The following is a 27451-nucleotide window of genomic DNA, read 5'->3' as shown; positions in this document are numbered from 1 at the left end:
CAGTGCTTGTAATTGGGTTGTTCATAATTTCTGTTTCATCCTGGTTCAGTCTTGGAAGATTGAACTTTTCTAAGAATCTGTCCATTTCTTTCAGGTTATCTATTTTATTGCCATATAGTTGTTTATAATAGTCTCTTATAATCCTTTGTATTTCTGCATTATCTGTTGTAACTTCTCCTTTTTCATTTCTAATTTTGTTGATTTGATGCTTCTCTCTTTTTTTTTTATTGATGAGTCAGGGGCTAAGGGTTTGTCAATTTTGTTTATCCTCTCAAAGAACCAGCTTTTAGATTTATTCATCTTTTTTTTTTTTTTCTTTTTTTTTTCTAGTTTGTTCCCACCTGGAGTTATATCTATTTGTCTACATCTTTTTTTTTTTTTAATTTTTTAATTTTTTTTTTTTTAATTTCAGGTATACACATGCTCCCCATCTTTACTATTGTTTCTTTTATTTCTTTTTCATTTATTTCTGTTGGATGTTTATGATTTCTTTCCTTATACTAATTTTGGGGGTTTTTTTCTTCTTTTTTTTTTCCAGTTGCTTTAGGTATAAAGTTAGGTTGTCTAATCGATGTTTTTCTTGTTTATTGAGGTAGGATTGCATTGCTATAAACTTCCCTCTTAGAACTGCTTTTGTTGCGTTCTATAGGTTTTGAGTTGTCGTGTTTTCATTGCCATTTGTTTCTAGAAATTTTTTAATTTCCCTTTTGATTTCTTCAGTAACCTGTTGGTTATTTAGAAATGTGTTGTTTAATCTCCATGTGTTTGAGTTTCTTACAGTTTTTTTCCTTGTAATTGACACCTAGTCTCATAGCATTGTGGTTGGAGAAGATGCTTGATACAGTTTCAATTTTCTTAAACTTACTGAGGTTTGATTTGTGACCGAAGATATGGTCTATCCTGGTTCCATGTGCACTTGAGAAGAAGGTGTATTCTTCTGCATTTGGATGGAATGTCCTGAAGATATCAATGAGATCCATCTCATCTAATGTATCATTTAAGGCTTGTGTTTCCTTATTAATTTTCTGTTTTGATGATCTGTTCATTGGTGAGAGTGGAGTGTTAAAGTCTCCTGCTATTATTGTGTTACTGTCAGTTTCCTTTTATGTCTGTTAGTGTTTGTCTTATGTATTGAGGTGCTTCTATGTTGGGTGCATAGATATTTACAATTGTTTTGTCTTCCTCTTGGTTGATCCCTTGATCATTATGTAGTGTCCTTCCTTATTTCTTGTAATCTTCTTTATTTTAAGGTCTATTTTGTCTGATACGAGGATTACTACTCCAGCTTTCTTTGGCTTCCCATTTGCATGGAAAGTATTTTTCCATCCTCCCTCTTTCAATCTATATGTGTCTTTAGGTCTGAAGTGGGTTTCTTGTGGACAACATATATATGGGTCTTGTTTTTGTATCCATTCAGCCAGTCTGTGTCTTTTAGTTGGAGCATTTAATCCATTTACATTTAAAGTAATTATTGATATATATGTTCCTATTTCCATTTTCTAATTGGGGTTGATTTTGTAGATCTTTTTTCTTATGTTGTATTTCTTGACTATATAAGTCTGTTTAACATTTGTTGTAAAGCTGGTTTGGTGGTATTGAATTCCCTTAACATTTGCTTGTCTGAAAGCTTTTTATTTCTCCATCAATTTTGAATGAGATCCTTGCTGGGTACAGTAATCTTGGTTGTAGATTTTTCCCTTTCAGTACTTTAAATATATCCTGCCATTCCCTTCTGGCCTGCAGAGTTTCTGCTGAAAGATCAGCTGTTAAACATATGGGGTTTTCCTTGTATGTTACTTATTGCTTCTCCCTTGCTGCTTTTTAATATTCTTTCTTTGTGTTTAGTCTTTGTTAGTTTGATAAGTATATGTCTTGGCATCTTTCTCCTTGGGTTTATCCTTTTTGGGACTCTTTGTGCCTCTTTGACTTGATTGGCTATTTCCTTTTGCATGTTCGGGAAATTTTCAACTATCAGATCAGATCAGATCAGATCAGTCGCTCAGTCGTGTCTGACTCTTGGTGACCCCATAAATCGCAGCACACCAGGCCTCCCTGTCCATCACCAACTCCCAGAGTTCATTCAGACTCACGTCCATCGAGTCAGTGATGCCATCCAGCCATCTCATCCTCTGTCGTTTCCTTCTCCTCCTGCCCCCAATCCCTCCCAGCATCAGAGTCTTTTCCAATGAGTCAACTTCGCATGATGTGGCCAAAGTACTGGAGTTTCAGCTTCAGCATCATTCCCTCCAAAGAAATCCCAGGGCTGATCTCCTTCAGAACAGACTGGTTGGATCTCCTTGCAGTCCAAGGGACTCTCAAGAGTCTTCTCCAACACCACAGTTCAAAAGCATCAATTCTTCTGCACTCAGCCTTCTTCACAGTCCAACTCTCACATCCGTACATGATCACTGGAAAAACCATAGCCTTGACTAGATGGACCTTTGTTGGCAAAATAATGTCTCTGCTTTTGAATATGCTATCTAGGTTGGTCATAACTTTCCTTCCAAGGAGTAAGCGTCTTAATTTCATGGCTGCAGTCACCATCTGCAGTGATTTTGAAGCCCAGAAAAATAAAGTCTGACACTGTTTCCACTGTTTCCCCATCTATTTCCCATGAAGTGGTGGGACCGGATGCCATGATCTTAGTTTTCTGAATGTTGAGCTTTAAGCCAACTTTTTCACTCTCCACTTTCACTTTCATCAAGAGGCTTTTGAGTTCCTCTTCACTTTCTGCCATGAGGGTGGTGTCATCTGCATATCTGAGGTTATTGATATTCTCCCAGCAATCTTGATTCCAGCTTGTGTTTCTTCCAGTCCAGCGTTTCTCATGATGTACTCTGCATATAAGTTAAATAAGCAGGGTGATAATATACAGCCTTGACGTACTCCTTTTCCTATTATTAACATACAAATTACAATGGTTCCATTTTCCTCCTTGCCAAGTGGGCAGAGAATTCAGTATTTCCCCAAGATTTCGCTCCAAATAGTCCAGAGAACTCCCAGACTATTATCTTTGTCCATAAAGCATTTCCCCCATCATTCATCTGTTGGAACTAGACTTCTCTACAAAAGCAGCTCTGCTGATGTGCCCAGTTTAAGGGATGCACCTACCCTGTCAGGATCAATGAGGAGAGTTCCCCTAGCAAAATTCCTTGATTACCAAGTATAATTTGGTGCGATAAGGCTCAGTCCACACAGGAAGCCAGTTCCCTGCAAATAGACCCATGGTAGCAAGGTGAATAAGTACAAAGGAGTTTCAGCATTATCCCTGTGCCTTAGTTTCCAATAAGCTAATTCCTCATAGCGAGCCCAAGATACTGGTCCAACTTTCCCTCATCCTTCTTGTGCCTTGCTCCTGTCCCATTGTCCTTCCTGGCCATCTGACCTCAAAGGATCCTTCAGTTCATCATAAATATTTCACAACACAGAGTACAACCACCATACTGTCTCTGGGAACTATTGGGGACCCATCATTGTATACATTTTGATAACTTGAATCCTCATTAGGAAGAGGTCAAGGTCCCAACCTCTTTTTCTCCCCCAAGAGGCTTCTCTACTCCTACATAAATCTACGGAGAGTGCTATCTAGCACCAGTCAGCAACATCCCAGACCCAAATGCCATGATATGTGAGGGAGAGGGGATGATTTCTACCCCAGTCCATCAGTGATTCCTAATGAAATGGAGCAGGACCCCACAGTCCTCGCCCCTCTGCCCCCAACATGTCCTCTGCCTGCCTTTTGTCTGTGAAATACTTTGGTCAAAGAATACATTTACTCAGAGAAATGAGAAATGCAGAAACAAAGGAAAACAGTCGAAGGAGACCAATAATAATAATGCAGTCATTAAATGTAGTCAAGGACCTTTAGTTCTGTCTCGAGGGCTATAGATAATGTTCTGAGCCACATCCTGTGATCTGTCTTATAGATACTAAAACACCAGGGTGAAGAAGTTAACTATATGATGGCCAGACTGTACCCACAACGTAAGTTGCCACAATTCCAAGAACTGGCTTCAAAGAAATGGGAACAAATGGACTCTAGAACTGAAGATTAAGTGTATCTAAAACAACCAAGATGATGCTGGTCAGAGCACCGATGACCAGTTTGAAGATGACTGTCAGAACTGACTGCTGTTTCTGCATGTAGCCCCTTCTCTCTGTCTATAAAAGCGCTTGCCCCACTGGTTGCCAGTGGCGGGGGGAAGGAGGGGGAGTTGGCCTTTGGACAGATGTCCTCCCTCCCCTCCCAGCTGCCAGCATCTGAAATAAAGCAAACTTTCCACCAACCTGGCCTATTGGATTTTGAGGAGCAAGCAGCTGGACCCCTCCTCTTTCAGTAACACTAAGGCATAGCCCTCGTTAAGCCAAACAAACAAGCAGCAACAGCAACAAAAAGCAGTTACAGGAACAATGTGAAATCGAACATCTTTGGGTATTTGTGCAAGAGTTTATGCACAATAAATTTCTAAAAACGCAATCCCTGGCCAAATAGCCTTTAAGTTTTACATGTTCACAGGTGTTACCAAATTACCCTCCAAAAAGTTTGTGCCAGTTTACTTCTTCACAACAAAACCTTGTTGACTCTTTCCCATACCCTGCGCAACATTGAGTCTTGCCAGCTTTTCATCCTTGCCAATCTGATAGATGAAAAATGGCATTTCATTGTTTAATTTATATTCTTACTATTAGCGATAATCTTTTATAGGCTTATTGCACATTCCAATGATTTCCAAACTTTGTTGAATGCTCAAATCATCAGAGGAGCTTCTAAAAACACCAGTACCCAAGTTACATACCATATGAATTACATCAGAATATCTGACAGCCAGGCATCAATATTTGTTGAAGGATCTCCAGGTGTTTCCAATGTTCAGCAAAATTGGGGAACCACTAACATAAACAATCCTACCATGAATTACCTCATTGTAGCTTTTGTCACAGAGAAGGCAATGGCACCCGCTCCAGTACCCTTGCCTGGAAAATCCCATGGACGGAGGAGCCTGGTGGGCTGCAGTCCATGGGGTCAAAAAGAGTCAGACATGACTGAGTGACTTCACTTTCACTTTTCAGTTTCATGCTTTGGAGAAGGAAATGGCAACCCGCTCCAGTGTTCTTGCCTGGAGAATCCCAGGGACTTGGGAGCCTGGTAGGCTGCCCTCTCTGGGGTTGTACAGAGTCAGACACCCCTGAAGCGACTTAGCAGCAGCAGCAGCTTTTGTCAATTTTTCTATTGACTTGTTTATACTTTAGTAGCTATTGGAAAGAGTTTTGTTTTATCAGGAATTTAGCCCTTCCTAAATTTGGCAAATATTATTACAAATTTGTCTTTTATTATTATCTGAACTGAAATGGACTGGAATGGGTGAATTTAACTCAGATGACCATTATATCTACTACTGAGGGCAGGAATCCCTCAGAAGAAATGGAGTGGCCATCATGGTCAACAAAAGAGTCCGAAATGCAGTACTTGGATGCAATCTCAAAAAGGACAGAATGCTCTCTGTTCATTTCCAAGGCAAACCATTCAATATCACAGTAATCCAAGTCTATGCCCCAACCAGTAACACTGAAGAAGCTGAAGTTGAACGGTTCTATGAAGACCTACAAGACCTTTTAGAACTAACACCCAAAAAAGATGTCCTTTTCATTATAGGGGACTGGAATGCAAAAGTAGGAAGTCAAGAAACACCTGAAGTAACAGGCAAATTTGGCCTTGGAATACGGAATGAAGCAGGGCAAAGACTAATAGAGTTTTGCTAGGAAAATGCACTGGTCATAACAAACACCCTCTTCCAACAACACAAGAGAAGACTCTATACATGGGCATCACCAGATGGTCAACAATGAAATCAGATTGATTATATTCTTTGCAGCCAAAGATGGAGAAGCTCTATACAGTCAGCAAAAACAAGACCAAGAGCTGACTGTGGCTCAGACCGTGAACTCCTTATTGCCAAATTCAGACTTAAATTAAAGAAAGTAGGGAAAACCACTAGACCATTCAGGTATGACCTAAATCAAATCCCTTATGATTATACAGTGGAAGTGAGAAATAGATTTAAGGGCCTAGATCTGATAGATAGAGTGCCTGATGAACTATGGAATGAGGTTTGTGACATTGTACAAGGGACAGAGATCAAGACCATTCCCATAGAAAAGAAATGCAAAAAAGCAAAATGGCTGTCTAGGGAGGCCTTACAAATAGCTGTGAAAAGAAGAGAAGCAAAAAGCAAAGGAGAAAAGGAAAGATATAGGCATCTGATTGCAGAGTTCCAAAGAACAGCAAGAGGCGATAAGAAAGCCTTCTTCAGCGATCAATGCAAAGAAATAGAGGAAAACAACAGAATGGGAAAGACTAGGGATCTATTCAAGAAAATCAGAGATACCAAAGGAACATTTCATGCAAAGATGAGCTCGATAAAGGACAGAAATGGTATGGACACAACAGAAGCAGTAGATATTAAGAAGAAGTGGCAAGAATACACAGAAGAACTGTACAAAAAAGAGCTTCACGACCCAGATAATCACAATGGTGTGATCACTGACCTAGAGCCAGACATTCTGGAATGTGAAGTCAAGTGGGCCTTAGAAAGCATCACTATGAACAAAGCAAGTGGAGGTGATGGAATTCCAGTTGAGCTATTCCAAATCCTGAAAGATGATGCTGTGAAAGTGCTGCACTCAATATGCCAGCAAATTTGGAAAACTCAGCAGTGACCACAGGACTGGAAAAGGTCAGTTTTCATTCCAATCCCAAAGAAAAGCAATGCCAAAGAATGCTCAAACTACCGCACAATTGCACTCATCTCACACGCTAGTAAAGTAATGCTCAAAATTCTCCAAGCCAGGCTTCAGCAATACGTGAACCGTGAACTTCCTGATGTTCAAGCTGGTTTTAGAAAAGGCAGAGGAACCAGAGATCAAATTGCCAACATCCACTGGATCATAGAAAAAGCAAGAGAGCTCCAGAAAAACATATATTTCTGCTTTATTGACTATGCCAAAGCCTTTGACTGTGTGGATCACAAGAAACTGTGGAAAATTCTGAAAGAGATGGGCATACCAGACCACCTGACCTGCCTCTTGAGAAACCTGTATACAGGTCAGGAAGCAACAGTTAGAACTGGACATGGAACAACAGACTGGTTCCAAATAGGAAAAGGAGTTCGTCAAGGCTGTATATTGTCACCCTGCTTATTTAACTTATATGCAGAGTACATCATGAGAAACACTGGACTGGAAGAAACACAAGCTGGAATCAAGATTGCTGGGAGAAATATCAATAACCTCATATATGCAGATGACACCACCCTTATGGCAGAAAGTGAAGAGTAACTCAAAAGCCTCTTGATGAAAGTGAAAGTGGAGAGTGAAAAAGTTGGCTTAAAGCTCAACATTCAGAAAACAAAGATCATGGCATGGTCCCACCACTTCATGGGAAATAGATGGGGAAACAGTGGAAACAGTGTCAGACTTTATTTTTCTAGGCTCCAAAATCACTACAGATGGTGACTGCAGCCATGAAATTAAAAGACGCTTACTCCTTGGAAGGAAAGTTATGACCAACCTAGATAGCATATTCAAAAGCAGAGACATTATTTTGCCAACAAAGGTCCATCTAGTCAAGGCTATGGTTTTTCCGGTGGTCATGTATGGATGTGAGAGTTGGACTGTGAAGAAGGCTGAGCACCGAAGAATTGATGCTTTTGAACTGTGGTGTTGGAGAAGACTCTTGAGAGTCCCTTGGACTGCAAGGAGATCCAACCAGTCCATTCTGAAGGAGATCAGCCCTGGGATTTCTTTGGAAGGAATGATGTTAAAGCTGAAACTCCAGTACTTTGGCCACCTCATTCTAAGAGTTGACTCATTGGAAAAGACTCTGATGCTGGGAGGGATTGGGGGCAGGAGGAGAAGGGAACGACAGAGGATGAGATGGCTGGATGGCATCACTGACTCGATGGACGTGAGTCTGAGTGAACTCTGGGAGTTGGTGATAGACAGGGGGGCCTGGCGTGCTGCGATTCATGGGGTTGCAAAGAGTCGAACACGACTGAGCAACTGATCTGATCTGTGGTTCTTTTGACGTAGAGAAATTTAATATGTATATAATCAGAATTATCCACCTGTTTTCCTTCATTGCATCTTGTGTTTTACTTCCTCACTAATGATGAAAAAACAATAACTGGCTAGATTATATTACCACCTACAATTTATTTTAATATAAAGAGATAAGTATGGAACCAGCTTATTTTTTCTCTAGGTGGCAAAATGGTTATTTTTTCATAAATGGTTACTTTTCCAATATAATATTAAATAACCCACTTTTCCCTATTAATTTGTAATGACATCATTTTCACATGGAAATTTCTTGTGTATTTTCCCCAGGTTTATTTGTTTTATTTTTCATTGCTATTGTGAATATGATCTTACTTTCCCTTGTGGTTATGGTCTTTATAGGAAAACGTACAATTTTTGCACATTTATTTTCATTATAAGCCTTTTTTTATTATACCCTAAAGACTCTGATGCTGGGAGGGATTGGGGGCAGGAGGAAAAGGGGATGACAGAGGATGAGATGGCTGAATGGCATCACCTACTCGATGGACGTGGGTTTGGGTGAACTCCGGGAGTTGGTAATGGACAGGGAGGCCTGGCGTGCTGCGATTCATGGGGTGGCAAAGAATCGGACACGACTGAGCGGCTGGATTGAACTGAACTGAAATTCAAATATACATATATATTTTTATACTGATACATTCTCTTTATAGTTCTCCTTTTAATGCCTGCATAGAATTCAGTCATAGGAATATCCCATAATTTAATGTTATATCTACTAGTATTGGGGCTTTCTGGTCGCTCAGCAATAAAGAGTCTGGCTGCAGTGCAGGAGCCGCAGGAGACTCAGTTTCCATCCCTAGGTCGGGAAGACCCCCTGGAGGAGGGCACAGCAACCCACTCCAGTATTCTTGCCTGGAGAATCGCATGGACAGAGGAGGCTGGTGGGCTACAGTCCATAGGGTTGCAAAGAGTTAGACATGACTAAAGTGACTTTGCATGCACATATGCACTACTAGTATTGAGCATTTGGGTGATTTTCAATTCTTTAGCATTAAAATTTAGATGCAATTAATGTTTTTATGGTGCGCTGTGATTCATGGGGTCGCAAAGAGTCGGACACGACTGAGCGACTGAACTGAACTGAACTAAACTGAATGTTTTTTAGCATGTAGCATTTTTTCCTTCAGGATAAGTTCCCAAGCATGGAAATTACTTGGCCATAAATAGTTTTATAGCTTTTTTTTGTAACTACTGCTATACATTGATAAGTATTGAAGGCAGTTGGATTTGACTGTGGTAAAGGAAGTTCCAGAGGCTTGACAGTGGGGAGTTGATGAACAGTCTCAAGTATATGGATTAGAGAAAGGAACAATCTTGAAAAGATACCCAAAACTATTAATAATCAGGGAAATGCATATTAAAACTACAATGAGAGGGACTTCCTTGGTGGTCCAGTAGTTAAGAATCCACCTTCCGATGCAGGGCACACAGGTTTGATCCCTGGTCTGGGAAGATCCCACATGCCGCAGGGCAACTAAGCCTGTGTGCCACAACTGCTGAAGCCTGCAGGCCCTAGAGCCTGTACTCTACAACCAGAGAAGCCACCGCAACGGGAAGCCTGTGCCCCACAACTAGAGAGTGCCCCCACTTGCCGCAACTAGAGGAAGCCCGTGCTCAGCAGTAAAGAACCAGCACAGTCATAAATAAATACATTTTTAAGAACGCAGAATAAGAGACCATTTATACATGTTGGGTTGGCAAAAGTCAAAAAGTTAGATGATGCCCCCTTGGTATTCTCCCAATGGGAGTTTTCTTACATAGCAGTGGAAGAGATATTAGTAAAAATCACTTTAGAAAACAATTTGGCAATATCTAGCCAATTTAAGCCAGCAGTTTTTACTCTTGGGGTATATACATTAAAGAAACACAACACATACAAGAAAACTCACAGTAGGATTGTTTAATACCATTCTTCATTGAATCTAAGACACATCATTCACTAAAGGAAAATACCATCCAGTATTACATATCATCATTTTTAATAAGTATCCATAACTCAAATATTTCCAAATGGAAAAAAAAACACTGATAAAATATAGTAAGAGCAAAAACTTAAAGGCAACTTAAGTGTCCATGGCACAAAAGATGGATAAATAAATTGTGGTATAGTTTACAGCTATGAAAATTAATGAGCCAGATCTATACCTATTAATGTAGGCAAATCTTATAATACCAAATGAAAGAAAAATGTTTACTGCAGAATACATATCCTTTATATGACATTACATATAAAGTTTAAAACATTCCCCTTCCCAATAAAATCTCTTGCTTTGTCAGCACATGTGTCTCCTCGGACAATTCATTTCCAAGTTTTAGACAAGAGCCCACTTCCTGCAACAGATCCCCTAGAGAACGGAATGGCAACCTACTCTAGTATTCTTGCCTGGAGAATCCCAGGGAGAGAGGAGCCTGACAGGCTATAGTCCATGGGGTTACAAAGAGTCGAACATGACTGAGCAACTAACACTTTCATTTTTACAAAGGCATAAGGAACTTGGTTCAGGACATGGAAGAGGATATCAGTTCAGTTCAGTTCAGTCGCTCAGTCGTGGCCAACTCTTTGTGACCCCATGAATTGCAGCACGCCAGGCCTCCCTGTCCATCACCAACTCCCAGAGTTCACTCAAACTCACGTCCATCAAGTCAGTGATGCCATCCAGCCATCTCATCCTCTGTCGTCCCCTTCTCCTCCTGCCCTCAATCCCTCCCAGCATCAGAGTCTTCTCCAATGAGTCAACTCTTTGCATGAGGTGGCTAAAGTACTGGAGTTTCAGCTTTAGCATCATTCCTTCCAAAGAAATCCCAGGGCTGATCTCCTTCAGAATGGACTGGTTGGATCTCCTCGCAGTCCAAGGGACTCTCAAGAGTCTTCTCCAACACCACAGTTCAAAAGCATCAATTCTTCGGCGCTCAGCTTTCTTCATAGTCCAACTCTCACCCCAACAAATCCTCCCCTCTTCCTGTTGGAGACACCGAATTGAGACCTGCCAGATATAGTGGCCGGGCATCTTAGAGCTCTTTCAGTCAAAAGTGGCAGAGTAACTAAAGTGAGTTCAAAGACACTTGAGGGGGGAAAATCCCTTTATCGTCTCCTGTAACTAGAAAGTCATGGCTCATGGGCTTTGCAGCAAGTAGGCTTCAGGCACAGCTGAATCTAGTGGTCCAGACTCTGTCCTCAGAACTTTATCTCCCCGTCTCAGCTTTGCTTTTTTCCATGTCAGCTTCATTTCTAAGGCTGAGTCCCTCTATACGGTGGCAAAGATGACCAAAAGTACCTCAAAGTTTACATCTTCCTTGGAGTTCATAATCCAGAGAAAAGAAGTTCCCTCTCCCTCTCCCCTCACTCTCTTACTCTCACACTGTCTCCACCCCCATATAATCCTAAAAAGAAAAATAAGAATGAGGAGGAGGTCTAATAGTTCCTTAACAAATCACCAAGTCTAAGGGATGGGAATGCCAACTGGCCACACTGGTTAGGGGCCCACATTTGAAAGGGTAGGTAGATTCCCCACAAATGACAGTTCCATAAAATCCCGAAGGAACAGGATTTTCTCTTTTGGATGGAAGTGGAAAGGGATGCTGAGGGTCATTATGTGCATGGTATCGGAGTCCCACAGACAGACTCAATCATGCCTTAACCTCAGAATTAGCCTGAAAACTTGGAATTGTCCCATATAGATCTTGTTCATATACTCCATAATAAAGTCAGAAAATAATCAAATTATTTTGCCTCAGTTATAAAGCCTACGCTACGCTATGCTACGCTAAGTCACTTCAGTCATGTCCGACTCTGTGCGACCCCATAGATGGTAGCCTACCAGGCTCCCCCGTCCCTGGGATTCTCCAGGCAAGAACACTGGAGTGGGTTGCCATTTCCTTCTCCAATGCATGAAAGTGAAAAGTGAAAGTGAAGTCGCTCAGTCGTGTCCGACTCTTAGTGACCCCATGGACTGCAGCCTACCAGGCTTCTCCGTCCATGGGATTTTCCAGGCAAGATTACTGGAGTGGGGTGCCATTGCCTTCTCCGTATAAAGCCTAGGAATAATTATAAATATAAGTAATTATAAACGCCATGTCTGGCATACCACGTATGACTCAGCTTCAGAAAATACTTCCAAGGGAAGTTAGAAATAAAGCAGTCGGTCATGCTAGTTTGTCCAGGACTTTGGTTTCAGCACTGAGAGTGCCTTACCTCAGAAAACCTACAGTCTTGGGCCAACAACGTTGGTTGATCACTCTCAAATGAGCTTTCAGTTTCAGTTATTGTTTGAAGCAAACAAGAGCTCACAGCTCCAGGCCAGGGGCAACAGGGGCCAGCTCTGCACTTTTGGAATCCGGAGTCCTCCCCCATGGTGTAGTGATGAAGCTGTGCAACACCAGAAAGCGGACAGGTTCCACATTCTCACCCCACCACACCCTTAAGATGCATGCACAGTGGGAGGAGGGCGGTGTCGTTTCTACTTCCCAGGAGATAGCTGCAATGCTCCTACACACGTGACACAGGGCCTGAGCCCAGTTTCCCCCCCAACCTCCCCGGGTCCTCTCAGGAAGAAGCTGGAGAATCCAGTTTTCCTGAATTGCTTGAGGCTCCTGCCCCTCTCTGCTCCTGACCCCCGTCTGCCAGCTGTGCTTGGCTCACCTGCATCCTAAGCCTCACCCAGGCTGTCTGGATTGCAGCAGTAGGCCTGCAGAGTCAACCCAAGGGTGGCCCCACCCACCCTGTCACCATGGGTGCCCTCTGCCCCAGTGCCTCCTTCCCGCTGCTCGGCTTTCCCAGGCCCTGGAGCCCACCTGCTGCCAACCAGACGCAGCCAGTAGGAGGGGGGCAGACAACCAGGCAGGAGTGAGCCTCCCAGAGGTCACGCTGTGTCCAACAGCCGGCCCATCACTCTCTACTTCCTGGGTGCACATTCTCTAACTCTAATCCTCATCACTACCTTAAGATCAACCAAATATCACTAAAAAATAAAAAAATAGTAGGACAAGCAGGGCTGAAGCTTGTGGGGACAGTTGGAAATGATTCTTTAGGGTCCTGTTGTAGGAGCCCCAGGGGCTCATGACGCTAAACCAGTTTGGTACAAAGCGAATTCCTTCTCCAGTGAGGGATCATGGTCCTTCTTCCCCTGACAAGAAAGAGCACATGTGCATCCCGCTCCCAAGTACATACACACACACACACACACACACACACAGACGCTCTCACACATGTGGTGTGGGGGTGGGGAGAGGGGCTGGCAGCCCTGGATCCTGCTGAGGACAGGCTACGGGCTCTGTTTTCACCCCCAACCCCCAGTGCCCTCCTCATGGGGTCTCCCATCCCCCTCACCAAATATAAGCCTGCTTTAGTCATTTTTGCTCTTTCCTGACCATTAACTTGGCTGTACCTCCTTTCTAGCACTCAACACGCTGCTTCGACAGTTTGGTGTCCATCATATTGTATTCAGAAGGACCCTGTGAATCTCCTATTTATTCTTATACTGAGCTGATGCCTGAGCAAGGCGTGGCCTCGGTGGGCAGCAAAAGTCAGAAACAGGAAAGGGCCCTGAGGCTGCCTGGTTCTGTGGTCTTACCATTGTCGTGTCTCAGACTCACCTGAGATGATGGAAGTATACGGATGCCAGGCCCCACTCCTGGGGTTCTGGGCTGACTTAGTCCAACCTCCCATTTTACAGAAGAGGAAAGTGGGGCCCAGAGAGGGGGAGCCATTTGTTTTGTATCACACGGCAGAGCTGTAACTGGAGCCCACGACTCCTGGCTTCCAGGGCAGTGCTCTGCCCACCACACCATGGTGCCTTCCCAAACACGAATGGACCCTAACCTTGAAACCAAGGGAGCCAAAACATTCCTTGGCTCCGCTGGTCCCTGTCAAACCCATGACCTGATGTGAAGGCCTCTCCTGCCAATTGCCCAGTCCCCATCTCCCCTGTCCTGAGAGATTTTGGGGAAGAGCTCTCAGGAAATGACTGCAGAACCTTGGCTCAGGGCCTTGAACCAGATGGAATCAGTGGGGAATTCTGTTCCTCTGCTAGAACCTGGCTGGAACCAAATTCGGTCTAAAGACACAACACCAGTGAATGGGGTAGACAAGAACCATCAGATACAGTTCTTAAAACAACAGTGCCAGGAAAACCTGGCCCTGTCCAGTCAGCCCCAAGCTGAAAATGCTGGAAGACCCCCTTAACCGTCTCCCTGTGGAATCTGGGAGCTCCCCACACTGCCCCCCACCACGTTCCCTGACTGAGGAGCTGACATCAGGAGACGTGCAGGGTGGTGGGCATGTTTGGTCAGCTGGCTTTGGACCAAGAAAAGTGGGGGATGCTTGTTACAACTACTCCTCTGTGGGAGGAGCCAGGAGCTCGGCTCCCTGCTCCCATCTGGCCAGTGGGCTCCCTCAATCTTAGTTGGATGGGGAACAAAAAGGAAGCCAACTGAATAAAGAAGAGAAGAAGAAGGTAAGGGGAGAGGAAGAGAAGAAAATGAGAGAAAGGAGGGAAAGTGGAGAAGTGCCAGGACAGGAGGCTAGGATTGTCAAATGAGCCCAGATGTGACATCACACTCCCTCCAGGTCACTAGGTAAAAATCAATCAGGCCTAGTCATTCCAGTCATAGTTATTTTCTCAAGAGAAATGAAGACTCATGTATACACAAACACCTGTGCATGTGTTTAGAGCAGCTTTATTCATAATTGCTGAAAATGGGAAACACCTTTGTCCTTCAACTGATAAATGAATAAACAAATTGTCATTTTTACAATGGAATACCACATAGAAATGAGAAAGGAAGAACTCATACAATGGCATGGATAAATCTCAAACTTTGGCCTAACAAAAGACAATACTATGATTCCACTTATATTAAGCTCCAGAAGTGAGGCATCTAGTCAATAGCAGCAAAGAGCCCATCAGTGGTTCCCTGAGGCCCAGAGGGAAGGGGAGTCATTGACCAAAAAAGACTGTGAGGCAACTTCGGGGACAAATGAAAGTGATCGATGATTTGAGTGTGGTGGTGGTTATACATTTGTATGTGTTTGTCAAAATCTATCAAATGAATATACTTTATTGTGTTAAATTATACCTCAATAAAGTTTATTTCTAAAGTAAAAAAAAAAAAGTCAATTCACCAAATGGTGAGTTTACCAAAAGTATAATCTTTCTACTAGGTCATCCGCAAAGGCCCCCCTAACATGGTGTTCACCGAGCTGGGTGCTCAGGATCCAGCAACCCCAGCCAAGCTGTTCTCACTGTTGGGGCCCACAGCTCTCATAACTTCCAGGCCCCCTCAGGCAGCCTTGCAGAGTTTCCATGAACCTTCTCCAGCCTCTTCCTTCTATTCTCCAGGTGGAAAGGACACGTCTGTGAGGCTGCATCTCCCAGAGATCAGACGTGCTCTCAGTTCAGCTCCCGAGACTCTCTCATGACTATACCAGCTGTCAGGCAGTGGAGGTGGGGGCACACAATACCATAAATGACCGCCTATGTATTTCTCCATGTCTCTTATCTATCGGAGAAGGTGATGGCACCCCACTCCAGTACTCTTGCCTGGAAAATCCCATGGATGGAGGAGCCTGGTAGGCTGCAGTCCATGGGGTCACTAAGAGTCGGACACGACTGAGCGACTTCACTTTCACTTTTCACTTTCATGCATTGGAGAAGGAAATGGCAACCCACTCCAGTGTTCTTGCCTGGAGAATCCCAGGGACGGGGAAGCCTGGTGGGCTGCCATCTATGGGGTCGCATAGAGTTGGACACGACTGAAGTGACTTAGCAGTAGCAGCAGCAGCAGAGAAATTCAGAAACCAGGATTTAACTTCTGATTCTTTGTATTTTGAAGACGGTCTCCTACCTCAGGACAGCAGAGGCCAGAGGCCAGTTTGAGGGAAGAAAGGACCATAGGGATCACAAAGACAAAAACAAAAAACAAAACCACGCAGGTTAAAATATTCACTTTCATTCTTTTTTAAAAACTCTTTGGTAAAACTCTGGTTCCCAGGAGGGGCTCAACAATGAGTTCCTTATTTACAGGAAGCCTGTGTTTGGAATTGGTTTCTCCAGAATTAGGGCCACCTCCTGCCTGCCCAGCAAATGTTCTCCACTGATGTCACAGCAGCTGAGTCCTCTATTTAGCAATGTCTATTTAGCACTGTGCCTGCTTTTGACACCTGGCACCGTGTGGGCTCCAAAGTCAGGTGACTCCTGCCCTACTTGGCCTCTGCCGACATCTGGCCTCATGGCCAGCAGAAAGCCCTTCCATCTCTGTAAATTGACTCGACAGGAAGGAAGTGTCTGCCTATGTAGACCTAGCCTGACCTAAATGGAGATAGACAAGAATCTGCTCTGGCCAGGCCAAGTGACCAGAGACAGTGAAGAATGAATGGAGCCTGTAACCTCACCTCCCATCACCTTTCTCTGACACTCACAGGCCCTGCTCTGGATTTCTCTTCCTTCCGTGACCTGCAGGTTTACCCTTCCTGGGCACTGTCTTTTCAGGCCCAGAGTGACAGCTTGAGAAGCTGAGACAGAGTCTGCCTGGAACTGGGGGCACTGGGAGCCTGCAGGGCATTTGGATAGGATGAGACCCATCGCCACTCCTGCCTGGTGAAGAGGGAGTGGCATTTATTTATCAGGGGCCTTTTACAGGCCACAGCTTGCCCCAAGCAGCCACCTTGGGCTGATGAAGGAGGCACGCCTGCCTTCTGGCTCACCCAAACACAGTGCTGATGGCCACCTGTTCTGCCTGTAGGAGTGGGCTTTTCTCTCTTTTTTAAACATTCTCTGCTCATGAGTCACCACTGCCAACAAAAGAATCATCGTGATTCTTCTACTTGGCATCTGGGATCTTATTTAATTTCCTTTCTGAGTCTTCCTTCCTTTCTTCATGCTGTTTCACCTGACCAAAAAATGCTCTTTCCCGGATCCTTCTCTTTCTTTCAAAGTACAGGTTTTTCCTGTTCCAGGCAGCCTCTGCTGACTTTCCCAGTCCCGGGTGGCTCTGATCCCCGAGCAGCATATCTTTCCTCATATGTGACCCAATCATCCTGAGACCGTTTGTGTGACCTTCCTGTCTCATCCAGCATAGGCTGTGAGCTCCTTGGGCAGATGACATATTAGTGTCTGAGGTTGTTGTCCGGTGGATCACAGCACTTGTATTGAATCCATTGCTAAGTAAGGGCAAGCCATGTGCTAAGATTTGGTTCATCTAGTCTTCACAGCCACCCTAGAGGTAGGAATTATTATGCTTCCCATTTTACATGTGGAGAAACTCAGGTGTAGAGGAATAAATTTATCCAAGTTTATGCAGCTAACATGTGACAGAACCAGTGGTTCAAATCCAAGTCTATGAAACTTCAGTGTCTAGACCATGAACTAATTGAACAATGTTCAGTCAAGTCTGAGACAATGACAGTGTCATCCTCACAGAGGTGACAGTTGACAAAGAGCAAATTCAGTGTACAGAAGGCTCTAGACAGTCCGTATTACTATCTGTGAGAGAGAGTCAGGAACGGGAAGATAAAACCTATCATCCGGTTGAAACCAGAGACACAAGTTTTAGTAGCAGGAATGTCACAAGGTTGACAAATGTTGAGCTATGGATACAGGTGCTTTGAGAATGCATAGCACTAAGTTGGACCTCAACATCTTCTTATTAGAATAAAGAAGGGCAGGATCTGTTGACAACACTAGGAACATAATTACTACCCATGTTAGAATGAAGATATTTTCTTGTCATATTTATCCTTATTTTATATCTTGTCATCATGAAATAGTCATGTCTTATCTGTTGGCCAGAAGTTCTGAGATATCTTAATGTATTAATTTCAATGGCTGATTATTTTTTTACCTCCCGTTACTTGAAGGATATAATATTTGCTTTACTTTATGTTGCCCAAGATTTACTTACTCATTGTATGTTGTGGTAGCTTCTGCTGAACAGCCCAGTGATTCAGTTATATATATATATATATATAGATATATATATATATATGTATTCTTTTTCATATTCTTTTCCATCATGTTCTATTATAGTATATTGAATATAGTGCCCTGTGCTATACAATAGGACCTTGTTGTTTATCTGTTTTTTATACAATAGTCTGTATCTGCTAATCCCAAACTCTTAATTTATCCCTTCTCCACCCCCTTTCCCTGTTTGGTAACCTGTTTGTTTTAGGAAACTGAGCTTTCTCAATGAACACAGGAACATCAAGAGGCCTTTTACAAACATAAGGGGGAATCTCAATTTTCAAGGCCAGTAGCATCTCCTGAAAGGCTGAGTGTATGATGGTTAAAGCCAGAAGTTCTGGGACAGACTGATTTGCATCATAGCCTCATCACTGGTGACTCAGGCTGAAAAGAATCTGCCTGCATTGTGGGATACCAGAGTTCAATCCCTCTGTCAGGAAGATCCCTTGGATAAGGGAATGGCTACCCACTCCAATAGTCTTGCCTGGTGAATTCCATGGACAGAGGAGCCTGCTGGGCTACAGTCTATGGGGTCCAAAGACTCAGACACAACTGAGCAACTAACACCTGTCTTATACCATGGTGGCTCTGAACAAGTGGCTTATCCTCTCCATATCTCAATTCGTCTTTAAAATGAAATAATAATAGTGTCTACATCTCAGGTAATACAAGATATGAAAAGTAGTCCCTGTCACTTTGTAAGCATTCAATAGATGGTAACCACTTTGTTCCTGTTGACACCTGTGTGATGGTCCAGCAGTTAACATAACATAACTAGCCACCAGTAAGAAACCGATGGGCATTAGGTGTTTCCAGTTGATGAACAAGATAAGCAATGTTCCTCCCCTGAAAAGGTTAATGGTCTGGTGGAATGAGGCAAAAAGAATAGATGAACAAGATAATCAAGATATGCTTTATTGAATTTGATTTAATTTAACTTAATTAATAGCCAGAGCAACACAGAAGCAAGTAGATAAGTGAAAGGCACACAAGTTATGAAGGGTGGATAGGGCAGGGCTCCTGGAGAAAATGACATTTGAGCAGGGCCATGAGAGAGGAGAAAGAGCCAGCTATGCACAGTGTGGAAGTCAAGGATTTCAGGCAAGGGAATGGCAAGTGCAAAGTCCCTGAGGTGGGAAAGAATTTAACGTGTTCAGGGCATAGAGGGCCATGAGACAGACCCTGATATTTAAAGAAGCTTAATATATGATAAAAACTAAGATCATGGTATCTGGTCTCATCACTTCATGGCAAATAGAAGGGGAAAAAGTGGAAGCAGTGACAGATTTTATTTTCTTGAGGTCCAAAATCACTGTGGACAGTGATGACAGCTGTGAAATTAAAAGACAGTTGCTCCTTGGAAGGAAAGTTATGACAAATCTAGACAGCATATTAAAAAGCAGAGACATCAATTTGCCAACAAAGGTCTGTATAGTCAAAGCTATAATTTTTCCAGTAGTCACCTACTTATGTAAGAGTTGAACCACAAAGAAGTCCTTGCCATCCCAAGGACTATAGCCCACCAGGTTCCTCTGTCCATGGAATTCTCCAGGCAAGAATACTGGAGTGGGTAGTCATTCCCTTCTCCAGGGGATCTTCCTGACACAGGCATCCAACCCAGGTCTCCTACATTTCTGGCAGATTCTTTACTCTCTGAGCCACAGGGAAGCCCAAAGAAGGCTGAGCACTGAAGAACTGATGCTTTCAAATTGTGGTGCTGGAGAAGACTCTTGAGAGTCCCTTGGACTGCAAGACAGAACCAGTTAATCCTGAAGGACATCAACCTTGAATATTCATTGGAAAGACTGGTACTGAAGCTAAAGCTCCAACACTTTGACCACCTGATGCAAAGAGCTGACTCATTGGAAAAACTCTGATGCTGGGAAAGATTGAAGGCAAAAGGGGATGACAGAGGATGAGATGGTTGAATAACATAATTGACTCAATGGACATGAATCTGAGCAAACTCTAGGAGATAGTGAAGGAAAGAAGAGCCTGGCCTGACACAGTAGATGGGGTTGCAAAGAGACAGACACGATTTAGTGACTGAACAACAACAACAATATATGTAATAAAATTGGAACCACACATCAATAGAAAAAGAACACAGTAATAGATGACATGGTCACACGTGGCTCCCTATGTAGTGTGAAAGAAAGCAACAACTCCACTTCACAAGCTAAACTGTGTTCAAAAGAAGGAGCAGAAGGTGAGGAGCCATGGCAGGAAGTAAAAGCCACCAGAAGCTATGGGAGGGTTCTAATCAGGGCTGTCAAATAATCTAGTTTATGTTTTGGGTAGGTTCTGTAGAGAACGGCTTATAGCAAGGCAAAAGTGCAAGCGGGAAGACCAGTTAGACTGAAGCTGCAGTTGAGATGAGGGAGATAATGAGTCAGGCTAGAGCAGTGATAGTGACTCTGGGGAAAAGCTGGAGGGAAAAAAGTTTTAGCTGAGTGCAGGGGCTGAGGACATGGCCTGCTATCACCTCTGGTGGCTGTGAGCCCCGAGTTTGTCTTTTTTAAAAAATGTTTATTTACTTGGCTATACCAAGTCTTAGCTGGGATATAGTTCCTCCACCAGGGATTGAACCCAGGCCCCCTGCATTGGGAGCACAGGGTCTTAGCCACTGAGCCACCAGGGAAGTCCCCCAAGTTTGTATTTTTGATTGTTACATCCCTGAGCCCACAAATCCTTTCCCATCCTCTCTCTCCAAAGAAAGGCAATCTTTATTCAGTGTTCTCAGTGTTGAATAATTGCTACAGTGAAATTTCATTGTTGTTTTAATTTCTCTGGTTACCAGTGATTTTGAACTTCTCCTCAAATGCTTGTTAGTTTTCTGGGTTTTCCCCTCCTATAAATTGCAGGTTCAAATCTGGTTCACTTTTTAAAAATATATTTATTTATTTAGTTGGCTGTGCTGGGGCCTAGTTGGGCATGTGGGATCTAGTTCCTTGACCAGGGATTCGACCTAGCCCCATGCACTGGGAGCATGGAGTCTTAGTTACTGGACCATCAGGAACGTTTCTGACTCCCTTTTTGTGTTGGCATGGCCATTTTTCTTGTGGAGTATATGAGAATTCTTTGTATATACTAGACACGAATCCTTTAGTGATTTGCAACTGCATTGAAAATATCTTCTGTTATTCCATCAGCTGTCTATTAACTATTTCTCTGTGTCCTTAGTTGAGAGGAAACCCTTACTTCTTATGTAATCCAATTTAGAAATGTGGTTCGTGGATTCGAAATGATGTTTAAGAAATCTTCATCCTAGGACCACAGATAGATTCTCCTATGTTGTCTTCTGTAACTTCATAGTTTTCCATTTCTCATGTTTTAAGAACATACCCATTCACAGCCCATCTTTTTATATGGGGGTGGGTGGGGATGCTGTTTTATTTTATATTACACACTTAGCCATTCATGACCATGTCATCTCTTAAACTGTTCTTTTTCTACTGACTCATGGTGCCAATTCTCCTTCATTAAGCTCCCTTAAACATCAGGGTCTACCTCTGACTCCTCTATTTCGTTTCACTGGTTCTGTTCTGACACCAGCAACATGCTGCTTGTGTTCGTGTGACTTCCTAGTTTGTTTTAGTGCCAGGCAGGGTGAGACTCTCCTCTTGACTACTAGTTTTTAGAAGTGAGTTTGTTACCCACAGATATTTCCTAAGAGGAAGAAATTTGGGATTCATTTTGGAGGTAGAACTGTGCTTATGGCATCTTTTGCTTTACCCCAGTTTTACATCTCTCTTTATTTAAATTTGACCACATTTCCCTATTGGTTTCTAGTTTTCATACCTTGCTTAGAAAAATCCTCTTCATCTTCCTCATTCTCTAATATTAATATTTTATTTTAAATCTTCTATAGTGTTGTTTTAATGTGTGCCTATTTAATCTGTCTGGAATTATTTTTGTGTGGTTATAAAGTTTATAACTAACTTTATTTTATTCCAAATGGTCAGCTAACTTTTCTAATAATGAATACTCCGTCCCTTTCTCACTGATTTAAAATACTTCCTCCATCATATAATGAAATTTCATACATACATAGGGTTGTTTCTGGGCTCTATGTGGCTTATGGAAAGTGCTGGAATCCAGAATTTTTGACAAGAATGCAAGAGCATTAGATGAGTTAAGCAGTAACCTGTTAAAATGACAGGTTGAAGGGGGGTGGTTATAAAGGTCACTGGTCAGCCAGCTGTGTGGGGGAGGAACTCATGAGAGCCTGGAGGCTGAGAATCAGATGCTGCAGATGGGGTGGGAAGGAAGGGACAGGCTTCCAGGTATCTTGAAAGAGGGTAGGTGAAGAATTCATCCTTGCCTGTTCTCCTGAGAGAGAGGTTAGTTGAGCCACTGAAGAGGAATGTACTTTTCAATGCTGGGTTACCTGAAGCTAAGAGGCTGCTGGTGAAAACAGATCCTGGTTACCCCAATCAATGAGAGTCAATTAACAAGAACCCCAGATATAGACAGAGGTAGGGGTTCAGAGGAGCAGCTTGGGGGGCTCTGAGGAGATCTCAGGCTCTCTGCTCATCAGGGAAGAAAGGGCAGTGGGTAGAAAGAAACTGAGTCCCCTCCACTTTGTGCAGAGATGGCTTCAGACTTTCCACAAGAAGTAACTCTGGGCACAGGGGCATTGATCTGGAGCATCGGTGGTGTACCAAGAACACTGCCATAGCTTAAATTTTATATTCAGAGACAGCCTGGATTGGGGAAGGCAGTTAGGCACCCTTCACCGGTAGAATGGACGTTGCCTTGTGCCTGGCACTGTGCCTTTCCAGCCCACTCCCACCATTCCCATCCAGTCCTCTGTCCCCTCCTGCTCTACGGAGAGTCCACATGGTCGATTTACTGCTTAACTGAGCCCTCTCTTGTCCCCTTAGTAGATCACAGATCCTTCTCTGTTTCCTTCCCGACCACACCCCATCAGCACAGAGCCGGACAGCACAGGCTGAAGGGTGGGTCTGCTCTGTTTGCTGTTATAACAGGTCCACCTGGGTCAGAAACTGTGTAGAGAGTGCAGAGGAAGAAACTTCCCCCCTCCCTCCTGTTTGCCTACTATTCAATTTTATCTCATTCAACCTAAGTGAGGCCCTGGTCTTGAGGAGTTAATGGACAAATGAAGAAATACAAGGATTGGAGAGCCAGATTTTGCATATACTGCCTAGGCTGGATGGAGTAGGGGGAGGGCAAGGGAGGTTATGGCTAGGCTCCTTCAAGTTCTGGACATTGAGGAGTGCTTAGGAGTCTGGGGCTTGCCCTGGGCCTGTTTGATGGTGAAGGAGGGGGTGGAGGGAATGGGCAGCACATGGGCTGGCTCCTCAAGAGGAAGGTCGCCCTTCCCTCACAACCCTCATCTTATCAAGTTCATGACACTGCAGTGCTGTGGGCTGGCTAGTCCACAATATCAATCAGCATTGCTTTCCCAAAGTTCAGCTCTGATCGTGTCACTCTCCTGCTCAAAAACCATTGATGGCTCCCCATTGCCTAGAGGATAAGTCCAAATTTAAAGCACAGATTTTAAAGGTCACGGCTCTGGGACCCTAATGTATCTTTCCAGATTGTTCCGTCACAGAGCCTCCCTTGTCCCTGCCCAACTCCCCCCACCCTCCATATCCCACTCACCCCCTATACCTCCTCCCACACAGCTCACTACTCTGATACCAGACCACTTACATTCTTGAGCATACCCTGCTTTCTGGCCTCCCTACTCCTACTCATGCTATTCCTCCTCCCAGCATGCCTTTCTCGCCTATCATTAGCTTTTGCAACCCTGTCCATCCTCCAAGACTCAACAGGTGCCACCTCCTCCATGAAGCTGTCTCATACCCAGTCCTTCCCTTTCCAGCTGACACTCATTTTCCAACTTCTGTGTTCTCTAAACCACAGTTTATTAGCTCTGTAAACCACAGATGTTTACAAATGGAAAGGGCTTATACTGCTCCTTCTAGGATACCCGCTGTTAGCATAGCAGACTCAGTGCTCTGAGCTTCTGAGGGGTTGAAAGCACTGGGCTCCCTGGCTGGACTGTCAGCAGCTTCAAGCCTGGGATTTCCTCTCTTAGTAGCGTGTATGCAGTAGGTGCTCAATAAGTGTTGTGAACTAAATTCAATATAGTAGAATCCACCAAGGACTTGTCTGATGGCTCGGTGGTAAAGGATCCACCTGCCAATGCAGGAGCTGCAGGTTCGATCTCTGGGTAGGGAAGATATCCCTGGAAAAGGGCATGGCAACCCACTCCAGTATTCTTGCCTGGAGAATCCCTTGGGCAGAGGAACCTGATAGGGAACGGTCCATAGGGTCACAAAAGAGTTGGACATGACTTAACGACTAAAAACAAGAGTTCACCAAGGGGTGTGGATGCTGAGTTTGTGTTCTTGGCAGAGGGGGATGGCAAGAACAAAGAAGGATGCAAGCTGGGAGGGGTCCAAGCTAAAGCCCCATCCCCCCTCTGGAGGGTCTGGCAGGCAGAGAGGAGCAGGGTGGGGACGTCCTCCTCCTGCACAGGAGGAGGCTCCACAGATACCACCAACCAGTTTCCATCTCTGCATTCGAGTCAGCCCTGCATTCAGATTCACCCTGAGTTTCATACAATCACTTTAATCCATGAGCCAGAAAAGCCGGTTGTGGGGCCCCAGGCGATAGCTCAGGCAGGAAACTCCCAGTGCACCCAGCTGGGTAGCTGAGCAAGCGAAGCCACCTCACAGGTCCCCCAAGTAAGCCAACCACCAGGACAGAGATAAGAATCAGCGGAGTGGGGTGGGGGTGGGTTGGGAGCATCCTCGAAGCTGCCCTGAGCCCAGACAGGGGCTGGGCCCACCCTCCGTTGGCCTTCCGTGAACTAGGGCAGGGAGCACTTGCCCTTGACTCACCAAGGATTCGAGCAGTTACTTTCTTTTCCTCATCCTCTAACTTTGGAGTCCTGGTCACGGTCCCTGCCTCTCCTGAGGTCCCTGCCCACAGCTTGTGGAGTGTTGAGCCACGGGACTAAGTAGAGTTCGGAGGGAGGACACATCCCCCACAGGGGCAATTCTGAGCCAGGACCCTGACAAGTTGCAGAGACAGGGCATCCCCCAATCACGGCTGGGTTAATCCTAGAGTCAGGAGGGTCCGTCAGCCTCTTCCTGCCACTCCCTGGTCCAGTGGACAGCCTGATTGTTCTCCTGGGGGCAGCAGACTGCTGACCCTACCCGTCCCTGCATTTTCCGGATCTGAAGTCCTGAGGGTCCCTTGATATGAAGAGGCCTGTGTCCAGGACTCTACCTGGCTACCCACTTGAGCCCCTCCCAGAGCAATCCAGCCACTGCCGAGAATCCTCTGGAGGGTGGAGCTCTGAGTCAGAGTATAAGTTCCCCATCTCACCAGCCAGCTACAGAGCCACATGATGCTTCAGAAGCAGATGCCCGTCTGGGTCTCCCACTACCCGCCAGACTCATGCCAAGAGGACGGGGACAGGCCTGCAGCCACCTGTGCATTGGAGGTGAGGGAACAGGGCTGGGTGGGTGGGACAGGAGCCGAGGGCAGGAGACCTGCTCAGGGAGGGCTGGGGTCACGGCAGACTCCAGAGACATGGAGTGCCTTGGCTAGGGCAGCCCCTGCTTGGCACTGGGAGACACAGTCTGGCCCAGTTGGTACCAGGCCTCTGGGTGGATGGCCCAGCTTCAGACACCCGCAAGCTTGACAAGATGCATGGGAGTGGCTCAGGGCCATCCTGGGGCCAGCAGCACCCAGGAAGTGCTTAGCACTGCCGGGGATGGGTCACATTTGGCCACTCCTAGCAGCAAGCAGGCTTTCACCCTGTGGACCTGCCGAACTGCCTGCTGTGAGACTGTGTGGTGTGGTGTCAGGTGAAGACCAGTGCTACTGCCGACCTGTCCCCACTGGCCGTGAAGCGCCCCTCCTAGTTTTGTGGTCGAGACCCCTGGGTCCATATAACAGCTCCCAGGGAGACCCCAGGTTCATGGGTCAAACCTCCAGGGCTCTGGACCAGTTCTGTCTGGGCTTTCCCACCTCATCTCAGTCTTCCAGTTTGCTGCCGGCATGCCATGGAAGCACTGTCAGCAGTGACGTTTTCCTGTTGACCTTCCCCGGCCCACACTAGATCATGGAATGAGATGAATGATGCTCCGGAAGTGTTTTGTCTTGGAGTGGGAGGTGGAGACCCTGCTCAGTCTCCAAGGATCCCAAGAGGGAAGTTCCAGGCTGTGTGGTGCCTGATGCCCCGCTGACCGGTCCAGGATAGATGTCACCTTCTGGGCTGTTTCTATACAGCCCCCGGGGTGCTGAAAGAGCTTCTGGTCCACATGTGCTCCTGTCTCCCTTGTCTCATTGAGCCTCCAGGAGCTTGAGTGAGGAGAAACCTCCACAGAAAGGACAGAGCTTACCTTAAAGTGAGGAATGAAGCAACTGAGAGCTGCACTCTTCCCTCTCAGGTCCTGGGGGGTCCATAACTCAGAGCTGGGACTTCTTGCCCAAACCCCTCACCTAGTCTGAGTGATAAAAAGGAACATGGTCTGGGGAGCTGCTCAGACTAGCAGGGAAGCATTCTAGGGGCCCATAGAGTCCTCATCTGCATGCTCTCCTTTTAGGGAGGGTCCTTGTCTCTTGGAAGCTACTGCCAGGCTGTCCTGAGCTCTGACATAAGTATCACAGGAAATTGATGGATACCCCCTGCTCTCCAGCAAGGAGGTGGCATCACCAGCCGGCCCTGCCCTGAGAAGCCCTGCAGAGGGGAGTTCCCACAGGCTTCCAGGGAGCTGTCTTCCCTCATCAGCACCCAGACCTCATGGGCTGGTTTGGTTAGGGTAGCCTTGACCCTTACTACTTCTGAAATATGGTTGTCATACCCTCCTCCCAACTCCCACCTGCACCAGGAGCCAGACCCTGGGAACCCACCTGTAACTAAATAGTCTTCTAATGTGTGGTGACGGCTAGTTTTCTGGGGTGTTAGGATAGCCTCCAAACGGGAGCTGAGGGTTTAACTCCTGCCTCTGCTGTTGACTACTCTAGTGCATGACCCAGAGCAAGCTATTAACTGAGTTGGTTAATTCCTGGTGAGGGCCAGCCTCCAAGTGGATGGAATGGGCAATGCCCTGCAGCCAAGTACATCTACATCTGCAGCCCCGCCCCTTCTGGGCTGTGTGACCCTGTTTGAGATGCGAGCTCTTTAACCTTGGTCTTCTTCTCTGCAAAGAGGAATAGTAGTGCCTTCCCCAGAGTCTCGTTGGGGCAGGGGGCCTAGTTGAAAACAGATACAGTGCCCGCAGGTAGAGCAGAGCCTGGCATATGAGAGGAGGGTAATGAATTGTGTTCCCAACCTCCCCACCAAAGCCCTGTCTATAAAGTAAGGGGCTGGAAAGGGGTAATATTGG

General features: G+C 45.1%; 1 protein-coding gene across 2 annotated transcripts in view; it reads left to right on the top strand.

The window, feature by feature from the left end:
- PLA2G4E (phospholipase A2 group IVE) overlaps positions 1-27451 on the top strand; it is an 80694-nt gene that overhangs the window by 12058 nt on the left and 41185 nt on the right. The window contains exon 1 of one of the 2 annotated variants that reach the window (XM_070797337.1): positions 25450-25560. The exons of the other annotated variant lie outside the window; for it this stretch is intronic. Coding sequence (XP_070653438.1) covers positions 25462-25560 — 99 coding nt within the window. The 5' untranslated portion in view covers positions 25450-25461. Of the gene's footprint in view, positions 1-25449; positions 25561-27451 lie in introns of those variants that run through there. 2 annotated transcript variants of the gene reach the window in all.

This window comes from Bos indicus, chromosome 10 (genome assembly GCF_029378745.1).
Source record: "Bos indicus isolate NIAB-ARS_2022 breed Sahiwal x Tharparkar chromosome 10, NIAB-ARS_B.indTharparkar_mat_pri_1.0, whole genome shotgun sequence".
NCBI classification, from domain to species: domain Eukaryota; kingdom Metazoa; phylum Chordata; class Mammalia; order Artiodactyla; family Bovidae; genus Bos; species Bos indicus.
The sequence above is the reverse complement of the archived record's forward strand: the minus strand, read 5'-3'. Positions and strand labels throughout refer to the sequence as shown.